The sequence below is a fragment of the Amblyomma maculatum genome, chromosome 1, assembly GCF_055883805.1.
Source record: "Amblyomma maculatum isolate TAMU_Amacu chromosome 1, ASM5588380v1, whole genome shotgun sequence".
Lineage (NCBI taxonomy): Eukaryota > Metazoa > Arthropoda > Arachnida > Ixodida > Ixodidae > Amblyomma > Amblyomma maculatum.
The window spans coordinates 212,277,038-212,299,691 of NC_139344.1; the positions used below are offsets into that span (position 1 = coordinate 212,277,038).

Here is a 22,654-nt window from a genome sequence, read left to right on the forward strand (position 1 = left end):
CAAAACTATCACTGCAAAACTGCACATGTCGTTGCGCACTGTATACACGACTTTTCGTCGACGCTAATTTTTTGGTGCGCACACTGCGTTTCCATCACTTCTGGCGTTACCTACGCCTCCTGATCTGCTTGAGGCAGCTTTAGCCTCCATTCCAGTATCAGTCAACTATGAAATGGAGTAGGAATAGTGTTTGGTATGTGCCACGAAGAACGAGCAAGCTCATGACAATGCGACGCCCTTCTTTTCATGTGCAATCATTTAGGAGTAGGCAGGGGATTGAAGAAGTAGATGAGTGGTCATTTAGAAGTGCGCGAGGAAATTGGTAAATTTGTGTTCTTCCATGCAAACTTGAGTCCATTTGCATATAGATAACATTTTGGGCTCGCTTCATGCCTACGGCCGACTGTCAGGCCTCCCGTCTGAGTATCCTTTGTGCAAATGTGAAACTGTCCGCCTTTTTTTCCTTCTCTCACTCTACGACATGAATAGTTTTTAGTAACGCACTTTGCTAAATCCACGGTGTCACTGGATAAAATGCAGAGGAAGACAAAGTTGAAATATACGTTACCACGTAGTAGATCGAAGAAGATAATTTTTCAGCAGGATGCAGAAATAACACGGCTCCGAACGTTTCGCTCGTCTGAAAGAGAAAATTGCAATTTCATCCAACTTCGCTCATGCTCCTCCTGGCACCCGTTCTTCCAAAAGAGTGCGAAATACGACACTTTCGTTAAGAAATATCGCAATACCACCACCCAGAGAACGGCCGTGGTGACAGAGTCATGCATGGCAAAATTACTTTGGAAAAGGAATTAAATTACACTACTACTTTGATGAAAATCGCAGAAATGTAATTACATTGCTGATAACTGCTCCCGAAAAGTATTGAAATTACATTACAATTACTTTTGCTAAGTAATTCAATCACTTTTAAATTACTTTCCAGTTTTTATCTCTGCAAAAACTAAGTAAAGCTAGTAAACAAAACAACTCTCGAGACGCGAAGCACTCATTCTTTCGTCTTCCCGTGCAATTGCTTCCCAGACAACTATTCTCTCCATCTTTTCTACAGCACGTGCCATTACAGGAATAAGACCACGACAACAAAACAACAAGAACAGAAGCATGGTTGAACGTTCGTGACATGAGCGGTGGACCAATGACGCCTTGCTGGTCCAGAACTGTCTTCGCCGCTTGAAGGCTCTGCAGAAGCTAGATTATTTACTGCGTCCATGTTATCAAGAATCAACCTCACCACCTTGCGCTCAGTAATGCTCACGCCCTGGACCCTTCTGCTTGTCCCCCCCCCCCCGGCCGATGCAACACTGGGCCCTAGCCGATGCAACAGGGAGTGCCGCTGCACTCTCTTCAGTTCAGTTCAGTCGTTCAGTCATGTCCGACTCTTCGTGACCTTATGGACCATATCACGCCACGCTTTCCGGTCTCTCACTATCTTCCTAACATCACATAACTTCATCTCTTTGCTCTTTACTAGGCGGTCAAGGCTAGCCATGGCCCTCTTTCCCAGAAGTAGGCGTCTCCTAATTTCATGGCTGCAGTCTCCTTCCGGGGTTATCTTGGAGCCTAAGAAGAGAAAATCTGTCACAGCTTTCACTTCTTGTCCCTTGATGCTCTAGGACTTGATGGTGCAAGACGCCATGATCTTTGTCTTTATAATGTTCAATTTAAGCCCAAAATTCTCACTCTCTTCTTGTACGCGCATCAGAAGTCTCTTGAGTTCCACTTCACTTTCTGCCATTAAAGGGGTATCATCCGCATATCTAAGGTTGTTGATACGTTTTCCAGCAATCTTCACTCCAGCTGAAGACTCGTCCAGACCGGCCTTCCTCATGATGCGCTAAGCATATAGGCTAAATAGGCAGGGTGACAGTATGCAGCATTGTCTCACTCCTTTCTCAATCGGAAACCAATCAGTAAGACCATGCCCAGTTCTGACTGTGGCCTCTTGCCCTTCATACAGGTTCCTGAGGATATAGGTGATTTGGAACTCCCATCTCTTGGAGAGCTTGCCACAGTCTGCTGTAATCTACCCAGTCAAACGCTTTCGCATAATCAATAAAGCAGAAGTAGAGGGGTTTTTGGAACTCTCTTGCTTTTTCCATGATCCAGCGAAGGTTGGCAATTTGGTCTCTAGTTCCTCTGCCCTTGCGAAACCCAGCTTGCACGTCCGGAAGCTCCCGATCGACATACTGCTGCAGCCTACCTAGGAGGATTTTCAACATCACCTTGCTAGCTTGCGAAATAAGCGCGATCGTGCGGTAGTTGGAACAATCTTTGGCACTGCCTTTCTTTGGAATAGGGATGTAAACTGACCTCCTCCAATCCTGTGGCCACTGCAGGGTTGTCCAAATTTGCTGAGAAAATCTATACAGATGTTAACAGCGTCGTCATGGTTGAGGTTTTGAAGCAACTGAGCTGGAATGCCATCAATTCCGCTAGCTTTGTTCTTATCAAGGCTGGCTAAGGCCCATTGAACTTCTCTCTTCAGGATGCCCGGCTCGAGATCAGTAATCACAGCCGTCTTATGTTGGATTTGCACATCCGGGTCATTCTGGTACAGTTCTTCTGTGTATCCCTTCCACCTCTTCTTTATCTCTGAGGCTTCCGTGAGGTCCCTGCCTCGTTTGTCCTTTTTCACGCCCAGCTTAGCACAGAAGCTTCCTTTGATATCTTTGATTGTCTTATACAGAGCTCTTGTATTCCTCAATTGGCTGTTGTCCTCAACTGCTTGGCACTGTATGTTCAGGAAGGCATTCTTATCTCTTCTTGCGATTTTCTGAAAATCCGCGTTGAGAGCCTTGCATCTTTCTTTTTCCCCCATAACTTTTGCCATCCTCCTTTCCTCAGCTATTTTCAAAGCCTCTTTAGATAACCAGTTTGCTTTCTTGCATTTCTTTTCCTTTGGAACTACCTTAGCAGCAACTTTGTGTATTATATCACGCACATCAGTCCACATCTCTTCAGGCTCTCTGTCTTCTAGATCTAATTCTTGAAATCGATTCCTCACTTCAACAGCATATTCTGATGGAATTTGATCCAGATCATACCTGAAAGGCCTTCTAGTTTTCTGCATTTTCCTCAATCGAAGCTTAATTTTGGCAACAAGAAGCTGATGATCGGTGCCACAATCGGCACCAGGCCTTGTTTTTGCTGCTTGTATAGCGCTTCTCCATCTCTGCCGGCAAAGAATATAATCGATCTGATTCCTGTACAGACCGTCCGGTGAAGTCCATGTGTACAGGCGCCTCTTGTGCTGTTGAAAATGAGTATTCGCTATGGTCAGTTTGTTTTCTTGACAAAACTCTACAAGCCTCTGCGCAGCTTCATTTGGCTCGCCAAGACTGAACTTGCCTATAATTCCGGATATTTCTTCACTCCCGACTTTAGCATTCCAGTCTCCTATGAGAAAAACGACGTCTGATGATGGGGTGCGGTCTAAAAGGCATTGTAGGTCCGCATAAAATCTCTCAACGTCAGCTTCTTCAGCAGTAGTTGTCGGTGCATAGACTTGGATAACTGTTATGTTGAAAGGGTGACCTTGGATCCGAAGTGAAATCATTCGGTCGTTTTTGGGGTTGTACCCTAGCACTGCTTTGCCCATACTTCTGTTTACTATGAGAGCGACCCCATTCCTTCTCTTGGATTCGTGCCCACAATAAAAGACATAATGGTCGCCGGAGATAAATTCTCCCGTTCCAGTCCACTTGAGCTCGCTGACACCCAAGATATCAATGTTCAATCTGTCCATTTCTCGCTTGACGACATCCAGTTTATCTTGCGTCATAGATCTTACATTCGATGTTGCTATGTGATATATCTCCTTGCAACATCGGACTTTCCGGTCGCTTCCCGACACATCCACAACTGAGCATCCTTTTGGCTTTAGCCCAGCCGCTTCATTCGTCCTGGAGCTACTAGGAATCGCCCTTTGTTCATCCCCAGTAACATGTGGGACGCCTTCCAACCGTGGGGCTCACCTTCCGGCGCCATATCATTAATGGTATTGTGACTGGCCATAGGGTTTTCTTGGCAGGAAATACTGAAGTGGGTTGCCGTTACCTTCTCTAGTGAATCACATTTTGTCAGAACTCTCTGCCGTGACCTCTCTATCTTGGGTGGCCCTACACAGCAGAGCTCACCACTTCATCGAGTTTCGCAAGCCCCTCCGCCACGACAAGGCAGTGATCCATGAAGGGGTGCGCTCTCTTAACTAGTTTTAAACTCAGGCCGTCTTGCACCATCTGTCCCTTCGGCAGCCTCTTCACGCCTTACCTCCTGCAGCCTGGGTAATGGTTGCAGCTACTCATAGGATAGCCGCAGTACGTGACCCGGCTACACATGACACAGGAGGTAGACGCAGAGTTCTGCTTATTTATGCCCCCTCTTGCCGATCTGTAGGCTGGCCCAGGCTGGCCGCGTGTCTTTCCTGCTTTCGCGGCACTCTATAGTGTTGTCTCTTGAGAGAGAAGTGATGCATTTTAGTAAAACAATTTCAAAAGAAATAATTACTGTGCTGCAAAATTACTAGCCTAAAGTAATTCACTACATTACTGAATTACCAGACCGGAAAAGTAATTCATTACGCTACATATTTTTGGAAAATGTAACTAAATCACAGCAATTTTATTACTGCAATTCAGTTACTGCTATGCATGCATGGAGTTGTGCGGCTGATTTACAACTCTGCACCGAACTAGATGCCACATCTCGTTAACGCTAATCGGGGGCCCAGCGGAAAAGAAATATCGCACGCAAGAATGCTTGTATTGACTCGCGCCCGTTACTATACTACCCTGGACGTGGCGCACCCATAAAGGAACATTTTGGTCGCAGCCGGCATGCATTCAACTAGGTCTTCACATCTGCACGTACTATTTATGTGGAAGTTCTTTATATATGCGGCCTGTAAGCTAATTAATTTCTTTTTTTCCTCCAAATTCTAGAAAATAGTACTAAAATTACAACAGATACTGCTCCATAGAAAATCTATTTGCTTACGAAGATACTCCTAGCATTGAAAGGAGATGGGACTTACTCTTGCAAGGTTTTTCGGGTCTTTCCTTTCAATGCCAATAAACCCGGCTGAAATGTCTGTGTACGGCTGTAGGCTGATTTGCGCTTGGGCTTGGTGTTTTGGTTGGTATCTTCTGTCGTCAGTTTCCACCTTGAAACAAATGAAGCATCAATCGGGAGTGCAAATGAGAGTGGCTGAACGTGTACATCCCTGCTGCAATGAAAACGCAATCTCATAAAAAAGGACAGTGTCTTTATTGCTGAGCCGCTAGCGGCCTCCACGATCGCGAACATCGCATGGAAAATAACTGCCTACACGCTGCGAAAGGTGGCGCCAGATGACACACCTATCGTTCCAAGCTGGTACACGACATATTTTGTGCAATTCAGGCAGACAGGAGTTTCACTTGACCAAAAAAAAAAAAAATACTTCTTTTAAAGTGTTTCTTTGTTCCAGTGAAGAATGACTTTTGGTGACTCTGATAGTACTCTGATTTCGCCGTTTCATTGGTGACATTACTGTCCACTGTGCTTGACCATTGCATTGTCAAATGCGTCAATGCGGCTATCAATTTCTTGCAAACGGATACTTTTCCCTCTGAAACATTTGTTTGCTTTCGTGCAGTAATCAGACGCGAAATTGTGCTACTTATGCTTAAAATACCATTGGAAATCGGTACCTATGCTACCATTAATAGCAAAAGACCATTCGGACAGACGCTTTGATTCTATGCATATGTAGCGCTTGACAGTGCCAAATGGCTGCAATTTTTTTACATTTTGCTCACTTCTTGCGTTAATTGCTGCACGAAAGAAAAAAAATGAACGTAGCGATGCTGAAATATTTCTGAATTAACAACTGCTCGCCTATGAAAGGCGTTAAAACGTAATAAATCACAGCGCGTGCCGTAGTGATTGGTTATAGTTTATAATAACAATGGGCGTACATGTGCGTCCTTCAGCGACGGCAACAGACACGGACAATGGACTTGCAGCTCCTTTTTCTTGAATACTGACATTTGGCGCATGGCGGGCGCGGTGCCAGCTGCCAGACCGTCTCCACACGCACTGCTTAACACAGCGGAGGTCGTAAGCGAAATGTCTGTCACTCCGCTCCATGCAGGACGGTGCCGTAGCGTGCCGGGTGCACGCTGTAGCGTCGGTGCACTGCTTTATGCTTGGACTGTGCGATAGCTTACTCCTAAAACTGTTGCTGCTCAGGAAGCGAAAATTAATATATCGCCTTGTACGAGCAGCACGGCGTCTTAATGGTCAAGCTAATGAAATGTGACTGCAGACAAATGACGACAAATTTTAAATGCGCTAGCATTACCAGGCTCGTTAAGGGCGAAATCCGGCTTCGTCAGCGATGAATGGTTGGAGCCTGACTGTGAGGGAGGGAAAAATGAAAAGGGAAGCAAAGGAGTAGTGACTTTCTTACTTCTCAGTGGGGTGTCAACCGTGCAATTGCGATTAGAAAAGTAGGCAGAAGGGTGAAGCTGTCATATGTTGCCATTAGTGAGGTAAATATAGGCTAAACCCAGCTTCGCCGGTTGTTTCAAGAATCGGTGTAAGAGGGTTGAAGCTCAGAACGACTACGGAGGAATAAATTAGATGACTGCTTGCCATCTTATTTGAAATAATTGGGCAACACGCAATATTTTAACGGCCGAATATATACCTTATTGTTGTCAGTGTAAGTTAACTCACGTGTACACAAAACGCCCACAATATAACGCCAGCGCAACATTCGCACTGATCGCCTGCGAGATAGTTTTTTTCCTTACCTTGATGGACAATGCCCCATAATCGATGGATACCGGGATTAAGAAGGTTACCACGCCGTCATCGCCTGTTGTTGCCACGAAGGTATCCTGTGAGTTCAGGCGTGTGGCCTTGGTTCGCACGTTTGCGGCAGGGTTTCCGTTCACATACGTAACTTCAGCCTGCACAGTGTGAACATATTGTGATAACCGTCCCGAAAGCTAGCTTTTTTCTCACAACGCTCTTCCTTCTGAGTTTAAGATTGGAATTTAGGAGGACGTAGCTGTACACCAGTTCGTAACACGACACCGTCCGTCAACACTGCCTGTGTCCGGTATCTTCCACGGTGGTTCGTCTCTATTTCCATTGCAGATACCTTGGATAGTGAGTTGTGGTATTACGAAGTTAAACATATTTTCGCACTAGTTCATACATGCATCGTTAATAATTCTACCTGCTGGTCTTTCAATACTATAAATGAAGCGTTTAGTGTTTTTAAGCAGCACGAAAGAATGCTCTGCCGGTATCCCGGGAAAGGTTACCGCTTAACCGGGATGCGGATATTAGCGAGTTATAAGACATGTCAAGAAACCTTAAGCTAATACAGGAAGCAGCAAAGTGCCTTCGCGAGAAATATGTTGACTATCAAATTAAGAGCGCTTGGCGGCTTTGCAGAGACCTCGTTACGAAAGGAATACAAAAGGAAATAACATGCGAAGATCTGAACTACTGCAGGCCTGCTTTTATATCTCGACAAGGGGCAAGGATAGGTGGTAACAGCAAGAGGGGAGAGAAGAGAAGAGAGCGGGGTGCAAAATAAAGTCGCGAAGATTTTGACGGCAATTCATACGCTACATAGCGACTGTCTCAGGTGCTTGGGGAGTATCTCTGATGCGTAAGATATGCGATGGAGCACGCTTTTCTATCGGATGGAGCTAGTCAGACAATTTTAGGTGACAGATATCCGCACTTTTGCACACAGGGGCAACGCCAAGAACAAAGCAGATGCTCTATCGTCTTGTTGTCCATAAAAACAGCTGGCTGCACTCTCAACCGTTTCCAATATAAAACAGCCACTGGTGGAGATTAGAGCGTGGAGCATGGAAAGTCTGCCTCGCACTATGTAATACTGAATTGAAGCTAGGGTTGGCAAACCGGTTTTCTGCTACTGTATCTTGTTTCAGGCACTGAAGCAATGCAAGTTAGAAATATCTGTAACTTGTTGCATGTACCGTTCATGGGATTAACGCGAACTCGCTCTAGTACTCTTATAATGTTGATGGCGTCTTAATCGAGATTAGAAATGATCTAGTAAGGAATCAAAATTTTTTTGCTTATACAGGAAAATTTACTATTTTAGTGTTGTAAGCTCCCCTGATCTCATGAAAAAATTATAACAGTCAAGAGTGTGCTCTATAAGCTTTGCTTGCAGCTTTTTCGCAAAGGACATTCTCCAAGGTATATATCGCTAGTCATATAAGATTGATGTTAATTTCAATTCAGTGACTTTTTGTTTTCCTGTACGCAGTTTGGAAGCATTATATTCCATATATCTGAGGCTAAGAACATTAAAGTATTCGACCAATTATTTTCTTCGTTAATGCTACAATCGCCCCTAATCCGCCCAAGCCTCTGTTGCTATATTGTATATCCCGAGCATCTACTTTTACATTGCCTGACATATCTGTTAAATGAAAACCTCTGCATATTTACTGCTTCTGTTTTCCTTATTTAGGGCACTGCAGGTGAGACACTTTTACCCCATATCAACGGACCTATACTTGCGCGCAATACTCATGCTGTACAAATCACACAAAAAATTAGCCTGGGCTTCTACTTACAGTGATGTAGACCTTCAAGCCAGGTTTGAAACTTTTATGGTTCTTTTTGAGTGAGATGACGAACGGTGTGTTGCAGAACACTGTCTTGTCACTCTGCGCCGACTGTTTCGCGCCAGTGGCTTCCTCCGTGACCGTTGCTCTCACAACCAGGCGACCGTGGATGGAGGATAAGTTCTTCAGCTGATTACCGATGTATGGTTCCAGAGCTTCTCGAGTCAGAATGTACTCAGCATCGCCACCTTCAACCTGCGAAGCACGTGCATCGCTGTTTCATCATCTGTTACCGCCAGCACTGAGTAATGAGCGTTATAGGCCATGTGAGCACTATGCAGGCATTAAAACTTTGTGTTCTGCCACGATTTAATAGAAAAACCGTGCACCGACGCAAGTTTTGATTGAAGCCTAACCTCTCTCCTCACCCCCCCCCCCCCCCCAATTGCACATACACACACACTTAAACAGAAGAAAGAACGACAAAAGCAGGCCGAATTCAACTCTCGAAATACGGTTTTGCGGAAAAAAATCGGTATCCTTGATATGTGTGCTGAAGCTATAGCTGGCGATTGACAAGGAGTTGAACGCAGTTAAGTAAGGAAATCAGCGAAGTGTAGAAGTTATCGGCGTGGTAAGAAGTTGATAATGCTGGATCTTACTCATCTGCAGGCCAGCAGGCTTCAACTTCTCACCATATGATCTAGCGAAGCTCTGTTTGTTCGCGGTCACTTAATATTTAGGACAGATACTTGGCCGAGTAGGTTTTACCACTGGGCGTAAGGAGACTGACAAGAAACTGTGCACAAGCACTACGAAAAAGGCTTGCTTTTTGGCTACGCGGTGGTTTAGCGACAATTGTATTGTTGCCGCACAACACTGACCATGTGGCACACCGCCCTTACGACCAACCCAGCCAAACCAAGCAACTTAACGGTAACGTGACATCCTTACAGTCGAGATATTCTTGGAAGACGCCTTATTCAATATGGTTACTTTTTACTCGCGATAGCAATACCCTCAGCCAGAGCAATGTTTTGTGGTACCATTTGTGCGCCATTTACCGGCGACTCTCTGTACTAAGAAAACGGCTACGATAAATATTGAATCAATTTTGACCACACAGGAGAACCACATTTTAGCATGGAGAAAGTTAGCCGGTGTTTAACACCGCTTAAACTGATTAAAAAGCATTGCTTTGCATTGTTTTCCTTGGCGGTTTATCATAGAGAGACTGGCAAAGCGACATCAGTGCCCGTAAAAGTCAATGGGCGATAGGTGGTATTCCGTAGCTTTCCACTACGGTACCTCTTTCTTCCCCACCTTCTTTCCTTCCCATACGGCGCGGCTCAGGTGTCCAGCGAGAAGTGCGAAAGATACTACGCCTTTCCTTTCCTATACAGCAGTTCGCAATTTACACCAAGTTTGTAAGGCTCTCGTGCACTGTGCGATGCCAGTGCACGCTAAAGCACCTCTTGCGGTCGAAATTTCCACAGCCCTCCACTAAAGCGTCTCGTATAATTTATCTGCCTCACTAATCGGTGGACACCTGCACAAAGTGTATATGCACACGTTAGGGGATTTTGAGAGGCTATGAACCTCCGGATTAGTCATTTCCCAGGAAGAGGCAGAACTGATATCTGATAACCAAGAAGTAAAAATAATCAACATTTGACCCCCCCCCCCCCCCCTTAACTGAACAAAAGGGAACGCTAAATACTGTCGAAATAAGCACCGATCAAAACCACGAAATTTACAAAAAAGTTTAAACGATCAACCCAATCCCTCCGCATAACCTAGCGACGGTAACAAGAAACTTTGATCAGGAGCACAGCTCTTTCACGAGGTTGCTTTCTCAAACCTATATCGAGGCACGAGCATTCAAATTCTGGGGAAGTCACATGACTGGCGTAAGACTGAGAGTAAGACGCGGCCATTCTGGGCGCACGAAAACTAGGAATGCTGTCCCTCAGGTGCCCGTCTGTCAGAGCTCAAAAAGCGGTCTGCTGTGGCATACTAAGCTGTCGGCAGCAGTTTTTAGCTGAGTAGCGGAAGAATGGCCGACGCTTGGACAGCGCTGCATAGTATATACAGCTACGGGGTAAGCAAGCGCAAGAGTTAAAACTACTGGACATTGCCTCTTCGCATCTAGTTGCGCATCTTGTCGGTGAAATTTCGAGAAAATTAAAACGGTCACTACTTGGCAAGCTTTTTTTTTTTATTATTTGGCAGCCTCCGAGTGGTTGTGAAATACAGCTACTGGTGCAAAAAAAAAAAAAAGATTATAAGAAATTGGAGCTCGCCCGCATTCCTACTGCAGCGCGCAAATTGCTGTCAGTTATTTTGCCTCGTAAAAGAGCAGCCTCCGATATTTTAGAAGACATGACACTTGACTGCATGTTACCCAAAGCCCTATCACCTTCAGTTCGTGGAAACGCGTTTTATGCTGCCGATATCGACAGGGCTAAAATTATTACGGTACTTGTTACTGGGATATTACGGTACTTCTCTTCTTATGAACGAGGCTGGCTTTCAAAGATCCGCGTTTTTTTTTTTTTTTTTCTCATTCAACCGGAGAACAGCGTACGTGCTCCGAGGTTCATTTTGTGACTTGTCATTAGCATGAAGTGTTTTTTGGAACGCGCGATGCATATGCGTGCGTTCGCAAGTGTAGAATGCGAGAGGCACGCCCTACAGTTGGCAGCTTGCTGTTAGAGATAGTTTCTGTTTGCAGTTCGAGAAACGTATCCGTGTCAGGCGCACTCACTCCGTCGAGATGGCCTGATGCTGCGCGGCGTCAGTTTTCGTCCGATAAATTGCTCGTCATCCCTCCTTTGAAGGGGCGACCGGCTGTAAAGCTGTAGCATGCGCGAACGCAAGCTTTCATGCACGAATCTACTATTGAGACGAGCCAGGCTTAGAGACAAAAAATTGTGAAATGATGCCTTTCTCACAAGTATCGGCGATTTACTGCCGGAAAACCACCAGATGTCTCCAACCTCGTGCTTTAGTCCAAATTCGAATTGTACAATCCCGTGGACGGGCATTCTGTTCAAGAACCTGCAAAACAAAATATTGCGGTATGATTATTCTTCACTGTGACAAAGAAAATGCGCAAAGAAATATTGTTTGCTAACTTTGAACGTATGGTGAGGTAAACGGCTCGAAAGGTTCCTGTATGAGGCCTGACATTTTCTATAAACCATCAAAACCCACCTCTGCAGTGGGCCAACCCTAGAAGGGGTGGTATTAGTTTGTATATGAAACAGCAGACAAAATATTCAGTTCGTTGTCTCTTTTACATGATACAAGTGAATCGCAGTTCCGTAGACACATACATGTAGCTTGAATTACACCAGCATTTGTGTGAGCGAAGCAAATATTAGCACGTTATCTACTTCAAAGACTATTTTGTATTATTAATTTGAAGAGGAACGCAGCAGAAATAGCCTCGTCAAAAATATGAACAAAAAAAAAAACTATTCAATTTATTCTCATACATAAGTCCCTGACAAAATGCCCGTACACCATCTCTCATAATTGTTTTAACGCGTTAGCTTTAGAATCCCGCTTACCGCGAAAAGTGTGCGCGATTGGCATTGACGTTATGGAAGAAGGAGGGCATTTAATCCCTGCCTATCCCCATGGCTGTTATTAACACATCATGACGCTCAATCCTCTTCACGCGCCCCATCCCCAAACTCCGTCTTCCACCTCCTCATGCTGCTTGCAAATTCCTGCACGAATCTGCAACAGACGTGTCCTCCACCTTCAGGGGACCCTCTAGGCACCTTCCGTGCCATGGAGGTTCATTTCCCACCTGCGAGCGTTCACCGACCACCTATATGACCCCCCCCCCCCCCCCCCCCCCCTGCTCTCAAGAAAAAAAATAAAGGGAGAGAAAGCCTCCTCGAGCAACCTTCATCTACCCAATAACCGAAAACAATAGAGAAAGCAAATTCAAAGACGCAAACAAGTCGCCTGGCTGTTCAGGCTGTGAAAACGGCAAGCAAGCTCTGCTGCTAACACATGCACTGGCTGACGTGTACTATTGATTGCCTGTAAATGTTTTCTTTTGCTCCTCTGCCAGAGTTCGTTGGAATGGGTTTGAGAAGAGCGAACTTAGGTGCGACTCACCTGGCTTTCACTGTGCAAGGTATGGTGGAAAAATTGTCCAATACGTAATCCGGAACGCTCAGCTCAACCTTGAACCTGGGAAGCACTGTGCCCCAACGGTGGAATACGATATCAGCATGAATAGTTGCTGTAAATCACACCATTCACATAATATCCTGCGTAAGAAGTATATTACTAAAAATCCCCGCCAGTCAATCTTGTGTCTAGTTGATCTTATCAGGAGGCTGCCCTGAGTGACATTCCATCCAACCTTTTTCGAATAGGTGATGTACAGACAGCGAATGAACAACCTTGGCTCGTTCTTTCTTAGTACTTAAGTGGAACAACGTATAAAGGCAGATGCTTTGCCATAGAAGACTTTTCAGAGAGAATAAAGACGTAATGGAAGCCTAATGTGTAGCTGATCGAACAATATAAATTTTATTCATTTTGAGCTTTCTTTTCTTTTTTGAATTTGGCTGTTACCTTTGAAGGCTTTGCGACTGGGACAGCCGAGGAAGTTACAAGAGGTAATAGGAAACTTTGTGGGAACTTACCCTTAAAATTAATATCAGGAAGATTGAAACGCGCAGCAAGTGTGTATTTCCCTACTCGCGTCATTTAAAGGCTGAGGGTATGCAGGAGTGTAAGGGTATGAGATATATGGCGGATACTGTTATTCGGCCAGTACTTAGTATGAATCTCTCCTATCTTTGCTAGAATGAAAACACTTCCTTCTCAAAGCCTTTCCCGCGGTGTGCTTTACGTAGGCATGTATAGTAAAATATAAAGCGCATCTATATATAATATAGTGAGCATAATCACCCCGGATTACGTCTCGAGCAACATTACCTGCATACGACTGAAATTATCCCCTCCCCTATAAAAAGAAGAGCTAAAAATCCCAGGTGTGACTCGAATGCAATAAATGCGCCAAGTATTTCTATTTTTCGTTAATTTTCAATATACAGAGTCCAAAATTGAGAACCGATTTCAAAGCCAATGTTTGGAAGGAAGAGACGCAATAACTGAACCGATTCGTGGTAGTCTCCTTTCTTGCCTTGTCATTCATGATGTTTTGAGTCAGTTTTCGACGCGCACCAACCGGCCTCAAGTAACTATATATATTTAATTATTTAGTATTCTGCCACCAGCCCGCTGTGAATAACAATAAAACCAAAGACCAACTGAAAAATATTTCTTGCATAAAACCACCCCCGCTGAAGGGAAAAATTACGAATCCTGGCTGGCTCCTGCACCTCAAATAATTAATTAGAAAAGTATATCTCTTCAAGTCTGATGAATTTTCAAAAAAAAAAAAAAGAGAGAGGAACCATTATTACGAGAAGGCGTAATTTGTGCATCAACGACACGGATTCTGTTAGTCAAGATCTAAATGGGTGCAGCAGTTCTAAATTGTATGTTGCATAAGCCACTGTAACTATAAAAAGGAAACCAAAATACGTAGCCCAATGCAGAAATTAATGTTTTTTCACGCAAATGTCATTCTTTAGCTATTATCACTGGTGCTACGCTGCAAGCAATGAGGGCTGTGATTGTGAAACTAATTAAAGGCATGTTAGTTCCTCGGACACACGTGCACTTTGGTTTGATATTCGTAGCGTATGGCTGCCCATCGGAAGGTGCGAATGAGCAGTTATTTCCGCATTAAATGCATACTTTCATAATTATCTTGGAATGTTTGCAATAGGGCACACTATATGGCTGATTAAAGTAGGAATCAAATCTAAACGTACGCGATGCATATCCGAGATTTCGTATACTGCTCATATCTGCGTCTCAAAATATATAAAACTCAGTATTGACTATTTATAATCAGCCATTAAATTTCTGTACTTACCGTACTTATCAACCAGAAAGGTTGTGGTTGCATTTTGCTGGAACTGAAACAGAAAAGACAAGTCGTTACTTTACAATTGCAACTACTTAGTGCATAAAGAGAGTTACAAGTTTGCAGGACTGCATAACGTGTCTGAAGACAAGTCTCCAACGAGACAGACAATAAATTCTGCCCGCAATTCTTTCGGGCTCACTCTGCAATTGGCACCGACTCTTTTGGTGCAGTTACCGAGAAGGAAAAGTAGATTGTGTGCCTTACGTTGTAGCCGTACTTAACGACGAGCGCCCATTCTCCCAGCAGCGTGCGCTTAGGCAGGTGGTAGGTATGCGTGAGCATTAGGTCACGGCTCGGCTGAAACTCTGTCCTTTCCACAATCACGTTCTGGGGGTTCTGCGAAGAGACAAGACCGGTTGAGAATGCACCGCTGCCCTCCCTTGGAAGCCCATTTTGCAAAGTGCCCTAAGTCGGCACAATTAACCGCGCAATGTTCAACATCGCTTAAACGCTCTTTCGCACTCTCGAAAACCAATCAGGCCAATCGCCAAAAGTTCATAGAACGCAACTTTGGAAATTAAATTCAATTCCTGTACATTAATGGCGATAACTTGATACTTAATGCGGTACAGATTCTAGCGAGCCCGTTGCATATTTCATGTCCAGTCCGCTTGCAAAGACGGCGATAAAAGTAAGTTTTAGAGTGGTTTACCTTCAGGGAAGCCTCAGTGCAGCGAGACAGGTCATAACAACACAGGTGTTATATCATTGGATAGCATATGTTAAGTATGCTGGCACGAGAATATTCGTAGGTCTTCATTAATTATGTATAATTAGTTCATCCTGATTAAAATTATAAGGACGCTTAAGCTTCGTCTTAAGAGTAGATATGATAGTGCCTTTAACACTGCTTTTTTTATTCCGTGAATTTTCGGCACAACATTCGGCAAAGAAGCGTCTTCAGGTGGTTGGGATTTGGGAAAAGACAGGCGCGGTATATGTTCCACTTTTCGGCGAACATACATGTACTTACAATGAGCGGCATACGGTTAGATGTACATATGTAGTTGGTTTGTATCCCTATCGCAAAGCAGCCTGCAACCTGAGCAGCAGATGTATGCTGAAGTGTTAAGCGAAATGATATATGGCACCACCCTGAATGCTACACAACGAACGCTGGCGTTAAAGTTCCGATCTCAATTCACATGCGTATTTGTTTGGACACGTTTTTCTCAATTCTGGCTTACGGTGACGGAAAGCGACGGCAACGGCGACGCCTGTTTGACCGTACGAGCTGTATAATTTCACGTAACAATCAGGCTTTGCTCTACAGCATCAAGTAACATATCGTCGGATAGCTTATATCGGGTAAGACTGCACTGCACTATTTGCAGGGTTTAGTTAATATGATTTTAACAAGTTAATTGTTTTCAAAATTTTAAGTTTATGTTAAGTGAAGTCATATATTGTTAAAAAGGTGTTCGACCTGCTTCGGTAGACAAGCGTTCAGTTCTCGCTCATAATGCAGCCACTGATGAGTAATCGAGCGCTTTTCACCATTCGTTTCACCAGGCGCTTTTTACCTCCTGAGTGATCCATACTCACCAACAGTTGCAATGACGCTGTAATGCTGTTGAGTGCGTGGACGTGGTTCATGAGTAAAAATGCCGGTTAGTCATGGCCATCGACACCTCCGCGTCATCTACTGCTTTATCCAAGACCACTCAAAACTATGCACAACCGATATATCGCTCATCTAACGCGGTTGAATCATGTTTAAATTTCTGCCAATATATATATTTTTTTTCACTTGTATTGGGTTTCATAAACATGGGATAAGTGATTCGTGACAGGCGCAGGGCTGTTCACGTTCCCAGTTTGCTGGGAACGTCGGACGCTTACTCAGCCTATGAAGCGACCCTAGTAAAAAAAGCTACGAGTCACAATAACCTCATACAGATTTTCTCATACTAACGCCATACAGATCTCATACAATCTCATATGCTTGTCATATGTTGAATTATATTTGTATGAGATACGAGATTAGTACGAGTTTAGTATGAGTTTGGTATGAGAGACCGCGTGTGTGAGTTTATTGATATATCATACCTTTCTCATAGTTTTTTCGTCCCGCCATCGGGCAACCATAAGTCCGCCTCGTGTGGCAAAAAACCATTATGTGGCCCTTTTTTAACCAACATTTTTGGTTCATGGTCCCTTTTGCCAAGCATTTTACCCCAGAAGAGCCGATCGCCGGGGGAAATCTTGTACCCATTGGAAACCGGTTGGTACCCGGCGGCACCGGTTATCGAACCTGGTACATTCCGAATGCGAGGAGAATGCTCTTATAGGATGAATATAAGATCCTTCTTCACGCTGCTGAAATTCTGAGCATCGGTAATGTCGGAAAGCTCCACTGCACAGCTCGAAAATGGACTCAGTGGTCTGTTGACCAATGCTGTCACCCTTGGGCACGCATGTCGGCCGTGTGACAGCGAAACTGAAGAGTCTGCCAGCGGTCGCGAACAAGAACTCTAGCCTACACTCCTGGGCAGGCGCGTCTAATGACAGCTATCATAGAAGATGCGGTAACAACTGGTAAGGAAATTGCAAATGGACGAAGCGGAAGAAGTCACCGAATTTGCGGGTTCAATATGGATAGCGAGAACGAGCAGAAAATTGCCCACAGCTATGGTGAGGTGACATTGTTTCAAAGAACATATGCACACCATGACGTCCTTTTTATATTCAGTGCAGGATTGGAACTCAAGCCAACACAGATCCAGTGAATACTTTGCTAACGCCTTATATGACGTGGCAAGTCGATGGCCATGTCTAACTGGCATTTTTTTACACATGAACCACGTCTATGTACTTGACAGCATTAGTGCAGCAACTGGCTGGTGAGTATAGATGACACAAGAGCAAAAGCAACGCCTTCAGACTCCTGAATGCTGCAGAGGTTTAACGCATGCTGAAGAGCGCTCAACTGCTCATCAGCAGTACGAACACCAGTCTACGTCTGGCCGAGATTGAATCAAATTGTGCGGCCAGACGCACACACTATCTATCCTACAGAGTGATAAGAACCTCATCTGAAGAGCCGGTATTAGAGTCCCTGCAGCTGCCGCTGTAAAGTGTTCTGCAAATCACGTGAAGGATCACAAATTTTAATGCGATATTTTGAAAAAAAAATTACACGTGTCACGAAATTCCCCGATTGGTTGATAGCGGTCACGCGATGTTGTGACGTCATCGGTTTTTCAACCAATCAGCGCTCAGCGATCAGGTCACAAGGCCAACTGACCTGATCGCTAAGCGTTGGTTGGTGAAACCATGGGGTTGGATCAGGCAGTCGGCGAATCAGAAAATCTTTTGGCAGACTTGGCAGATGCTCTGGCAAGTGGCAGCTGGCAGATGATATGGCTAAGCGCTGATTGATGAGTGGGATGTGTAACGTGGCGAGATCATGTGACATGGCCTAATTGGCAGGTGCTCTGGCAGTTGGCAAATGACATGACCGAGAGGTGAATGGCCTGCGGTTTGTGTGGTGTTATGAGACCATGTGACCAGGCCTAATTATCAGGTGCTCTGCCAAGTACATGGCTGAGCACTGATTGGTCGGAAGTTTTCGTGGCGTAATGTGACAGTGATGATGCAGTGAATTATCACCATTTGGTACGCCTATAGAACATTCTGGTGACGTAGCATATCTTCCTTGAGGTAGTGACGAAGCACGCAGAAGATGAAAAAAAAGAAATGAAGTTGGAATAATTTAGGGCAGGTTACACTTTCGTGTAAGGCATAGCGATGCTGTTAGGTTTGGCTCGATTAAGTTTTCTGTGATTATACTTCGAGACTCCTCATTTTTATCTGTTGTCGTCGGAGAAGTGTGACGGATACTGCGCTTTTTATTTCCTGTAAACCAATTTGGAGACGCCGCGGATTCCTGCTTTGCTGCGTCTGCTTCTGTGTGCTGTGTGGTGCCGCGTTTGATGGAGCGCCAAATCAAAGGTGCAGCACGGATGCCTGCATGGGACGGAGAGCGGGTTCAGCTTCGTATACTCGTGAATCGCCTGGTGAAATCATCGGTCATGGCCGGACTTGAGCTCATGATGGCGTCAGCTCCGGTTATTAGACCTGACCTGATGTGACGACGGGATGACTTCACATCCGTTCATGGCGTCGCGCTTGGTCATGGTGATGTCATGTAGCATCGGACGTGACGTCATGATGACGTTAGTTCCTTTTGTCGGACATAACCGGGTATGACCTCACGATGTCGTCACATCCGGTCATGACGTCATTACTTCGAACTCAGCAAGCTGCTCAAGATACACGGAACAACCACCGGCTTAAACAGCATCGCTGTTAATACAATTGTTACGTCACCCTGTACCAGGTTCAAATTTAAGTTTGTTAGAGATTTCAATAGAACGCCGAGCAGCGCTGCGCAGAGCACACAAACAAACTCAGAGCACCCGTAATGTGGGCGAAAGTAAAAAAATACTGTACACAAAATAAGGTTCACGTCTGTATCCATTACCAGGAATTCTGGACAGCGGCAGCCAGTTCCGCTAAGCATAGCGGCTTACTGAGCTTGAATGAGGAGCACCAGGTTTTCCCCTGTAGCTTACTAGTGCAACCAACGGTGTGGATCCGAGATGATTCCGTTTTCTTTTTTTTTCTGGGGGGGGGGGGGGGGGGATATTTTGAGGAACGTCTGAATTCAGTGATGCCCCGGTCTCCGACATAGCTGTTGCTTCTGCGCCCTCCAATGCGCATTAAGAAGGCCGAAATTCAAAGGGTATTAGGAGACGAAAACACTGTTCATGAGGAATCTACCGCTTCTATTCCTTTTTTGCCAGCGGGCAGATAGAGCAGACACTTGACTTTCTATAACTTAATGTGTTGTTTTTCAAATTAGCAGTGTCCAAAAACTGACATTTTCACTACACGGTTTTCTAAGTCCGCGTAGCAGCGGTAAAAGCAAACTTGTCAATTCTTATGGTTTGGTTGCACGGTGGCTGAGTGATCTAAGAATGCCAATTGCTGATTGTAGGGTATATGATCGAGTTTCAGCTTTTTTCGCAATGTTTTTTTTTTTTTTTAGAGATGATGTTAGTGTGCAACATCTTATTTTCTAGCCTTGTTCCATATGGTGACAACAGGGAAACTATAAGCACCTGTTCCGAAACCTTGGTAATGCTCGTATTATTGTTTTGTAATGAAAAAGATAAACGAAATTAAGATCTGTTCATTTGCGCACTCAAATGCACCCTCAATTCCGCTGTTGAAGACGTTACTGATGTTAACTGCACTTACCCGAACCTCGAGCTTGAAGGAATTCGCGGACGGTTTGAGTTTTCCATCGACGGCAAGGAACCTGATGTTAACTGCAAGAAACAATTAAATGCGCACCTCATCGTTCATGCTATAACATTAATGGACGATGCATACAGGTTCGCGTTTAATGGCCGTATATTGTCTTTCCCTTTTTTATTTATTTTATTTTCCACGCATCTCTCATTCCGTCTTTCTCGCCCCAATTGCCTTTCCTACGCAGAGTAGCATGTTATTGAATTCTAAACGCCGGTTAAATTCTCTATTTTTCATTACAGGGTTTCTATCTCTGCTTTATACAGCCTCATTGTCCATTGTACTCCAGGAGTAAGTACTGAATTCTTGGTAATGAAAATATTACACAATGAATTTTCGCTGGCATGGAATGTTGCCGGCAGCAAGAAAGCTTTAAGTTCAACTCTCAAGCTTTCTCTATGTCCTCTAAACGCAAGAGAATTAAGGAAAAGCTACAGCGTGCATCACGTCAGTACTCAAATTACTTCACTTTGTACAGCATATAGTGCGTATACAGGAGCCTTTGGGCAGCTATATTTGTTTGTTTTCTGAATAGACCTTTGTTATTGGATTTTTTTTCTGCTGGAGATACCGACGAGATTCACAGTTACACGACATGGTTTAAACGTTCCTCCATACTTCTGGAATGTTAATGCCTGTTCGTAATTTCATTCTTCAGCCAATTCCATAACGCTCTGCTCGCAGTAGGATTCGTAGATTGCACAAGCAAGCCTATGTTCAATGCACTTGTCGGCACTTTCTGCGTTTGAGAGACTGGCGCGCGCTCATGTGGTTTATCAACGCAGTGCCAGCCACTGACACCAGTGGTTCTCCGAAAGACTTCAAGCAAATGAGCACAACTTGAATGCTCGATGCCTTTGCGCAGCGCAGCCCAAAGTCGAGGGATACTTGCCGTCGCTTCCGGGATGATAGACCGGCTTTTCCGTCTGAAGGAAGAAGTGCTCTCCCGATGCGGGGCTGACCAAGACCTGCGTGCTCCTCTTCCAGAGTGAGCCGCAAGAAACTTCCAGCGTGACGTAGATTTGGTTCCGCTCATAGCGTAGTTCAGGTATGTCGATTTCCTTTATGGTGATGTCGAGAATTTGGGGATTATCTGGAAATTGCAAAGCCGGCTTAGATCAGCCCCTCTGCCAAGTTCTACCAAAGTATATTTATGGTTCCTTTTTACCTTACAGGCCTGCTAGGTAATTCGCCAATGGGCGCCTACATTTGAAATGCAAACACAAAACGTAAGACTAACAAAACAAAGGCTGAAAAAAGGAAAACAGAAGGGTAAACAATGCGCATCCAGATACAATGCTCTAAAGATACAGGTTGTCAATGAATCACATAGGAAATGTCGGAAAATGGAAGGGACCCAGGACCGAAAACATAAAGATGAAAACGAACCATCTGACGGCCGAAAATTGTTTTGCAAGGGTGACTTAGGATTGTTCTACTTTGAACCCTTGTAACTGAGTATCGAATGGACACAACCTTGTGGCTAAGGACATTCAGGTATCGGTAGGTCTAACCGGATAGGCGGCTGCAACACAGAAGCTGAGTTCCGCGAGTAACTGCACAACAGTGGATCGTTGTACACTCCAGTACCACTGCATGCGTTTAAACGCGATGACCTCAAGGACCCCGTTCTTGCGAAAATCCGACGCCGATGTTGTCGGCGTTGTCGGCGTCGGCGTTTTTAGCGAAAAGCATTATAGAGGTTCAACGCTGCCGAACCGAATGTGGAGCGAAAGCTTTGTCTGCGGACGGACGAGAGTTGCATCGAACACAACCAGCGTTCCGTTGAACGCATCATAGTTTACCGGCGTTCCATGCAGAACCCATTTTCATGCCTGTTATAGACGTGCCTGCGTGGCATAGGGCTAATATGAATTGAAAAGTTACAAGCTGATTCTAATGTCCCCACACGAGATGCCCGAGTGGACGAAACCGGTTGATAGTAAACGGGACGCTCTTTTAGGCACCATCGAAATGCTCAAGGGTAGCGTACTGCAGCCTTCACTACAAAATCACGGCCGTGGCTCTGGCAGGTGCATGGTATTTCGTGGCTGGCTTAGCCGGGAACTGATTCGTCGTACGGTTTTCTGATGTCAAGCGACCACGTGGGATGACTAATTTGGCAAAAGCTGCCAAATCAGGGCTCCTCTTTCAGATGGAAGAGTGAGATCAGAGTCCAACCTTCCAGGACCTTTTGCATTCTGACTGAACCACACTACCCCTAACACATTCACGTATGCATTCATGGCTTGGTTAGGAGAGACTTTCGGTCTATCATCATCATCATCATCATCATCATCATCATCATCATCATCATCATCATCATCATCATCATCATCATCATCATCATTATCATCATCAGCCTGACTATGCCCACTGCAGGGCGAAGGCCTCTCCCATATTTCTCCAATTAACCCGGTTCTGAAGCTAGCTGCATCCACTTGACCCCTGCGAACTTCTTAACCTCATCCGCCCACCTAACTTTCTGCCGCCCTCTGCTACGCTTTCTTTCCCTTGGAATCCAGTTTGTTACCTTAAGCGACCATCGGTTATCCTCTCTTCGCACTACATGTCCTGCCCATGTCCATTTCTTCTTAATTTCCGCTAGAATGTCGGTAACTTGAGTTATTTCTCTGACCCACTCTGCACGCTTCCTATCTCTTAATGTTACCCC

At 44.8% G+C, this 22,654-nt stretch overlaps 1 protein-coding gene across 1 annotated transcript in view; it reads right to left on the reverse strand.

The window, feature by feature from the left end:
• LOC146205538 (A.superbus venom factor 1-like) overlaps positions 1-22,654 on the reverse strand; it is a 107,550-nt gene that overhangs the window by 78,896 nt on the left and 6,000 nt on the right. The window contains 10 exon segments of the mRNA XM_084607403.1: positions 569-640; positions 5,057-5,185; positions 6,822-6,980; positions 8,640-8,885; positions 11,585-11,690; positions 12,768-12,852; positions 14,608-14,650; positions 14,866-14,997; positions 19,927-19,997; positions 20,873-21,073. Coding sequence (XP_084463529.1) covers positions 569-640; positions 5,057-5,185; positions 6,822-6,980; positions 8,640-8,885; positions 11,585-11,690; positions 12,768-12,852; positions 14,608-14,650; positions 14,866-14,997; positions 19,927-19,997; positions 20,873-21,073 — 1,244 coding nt within the window.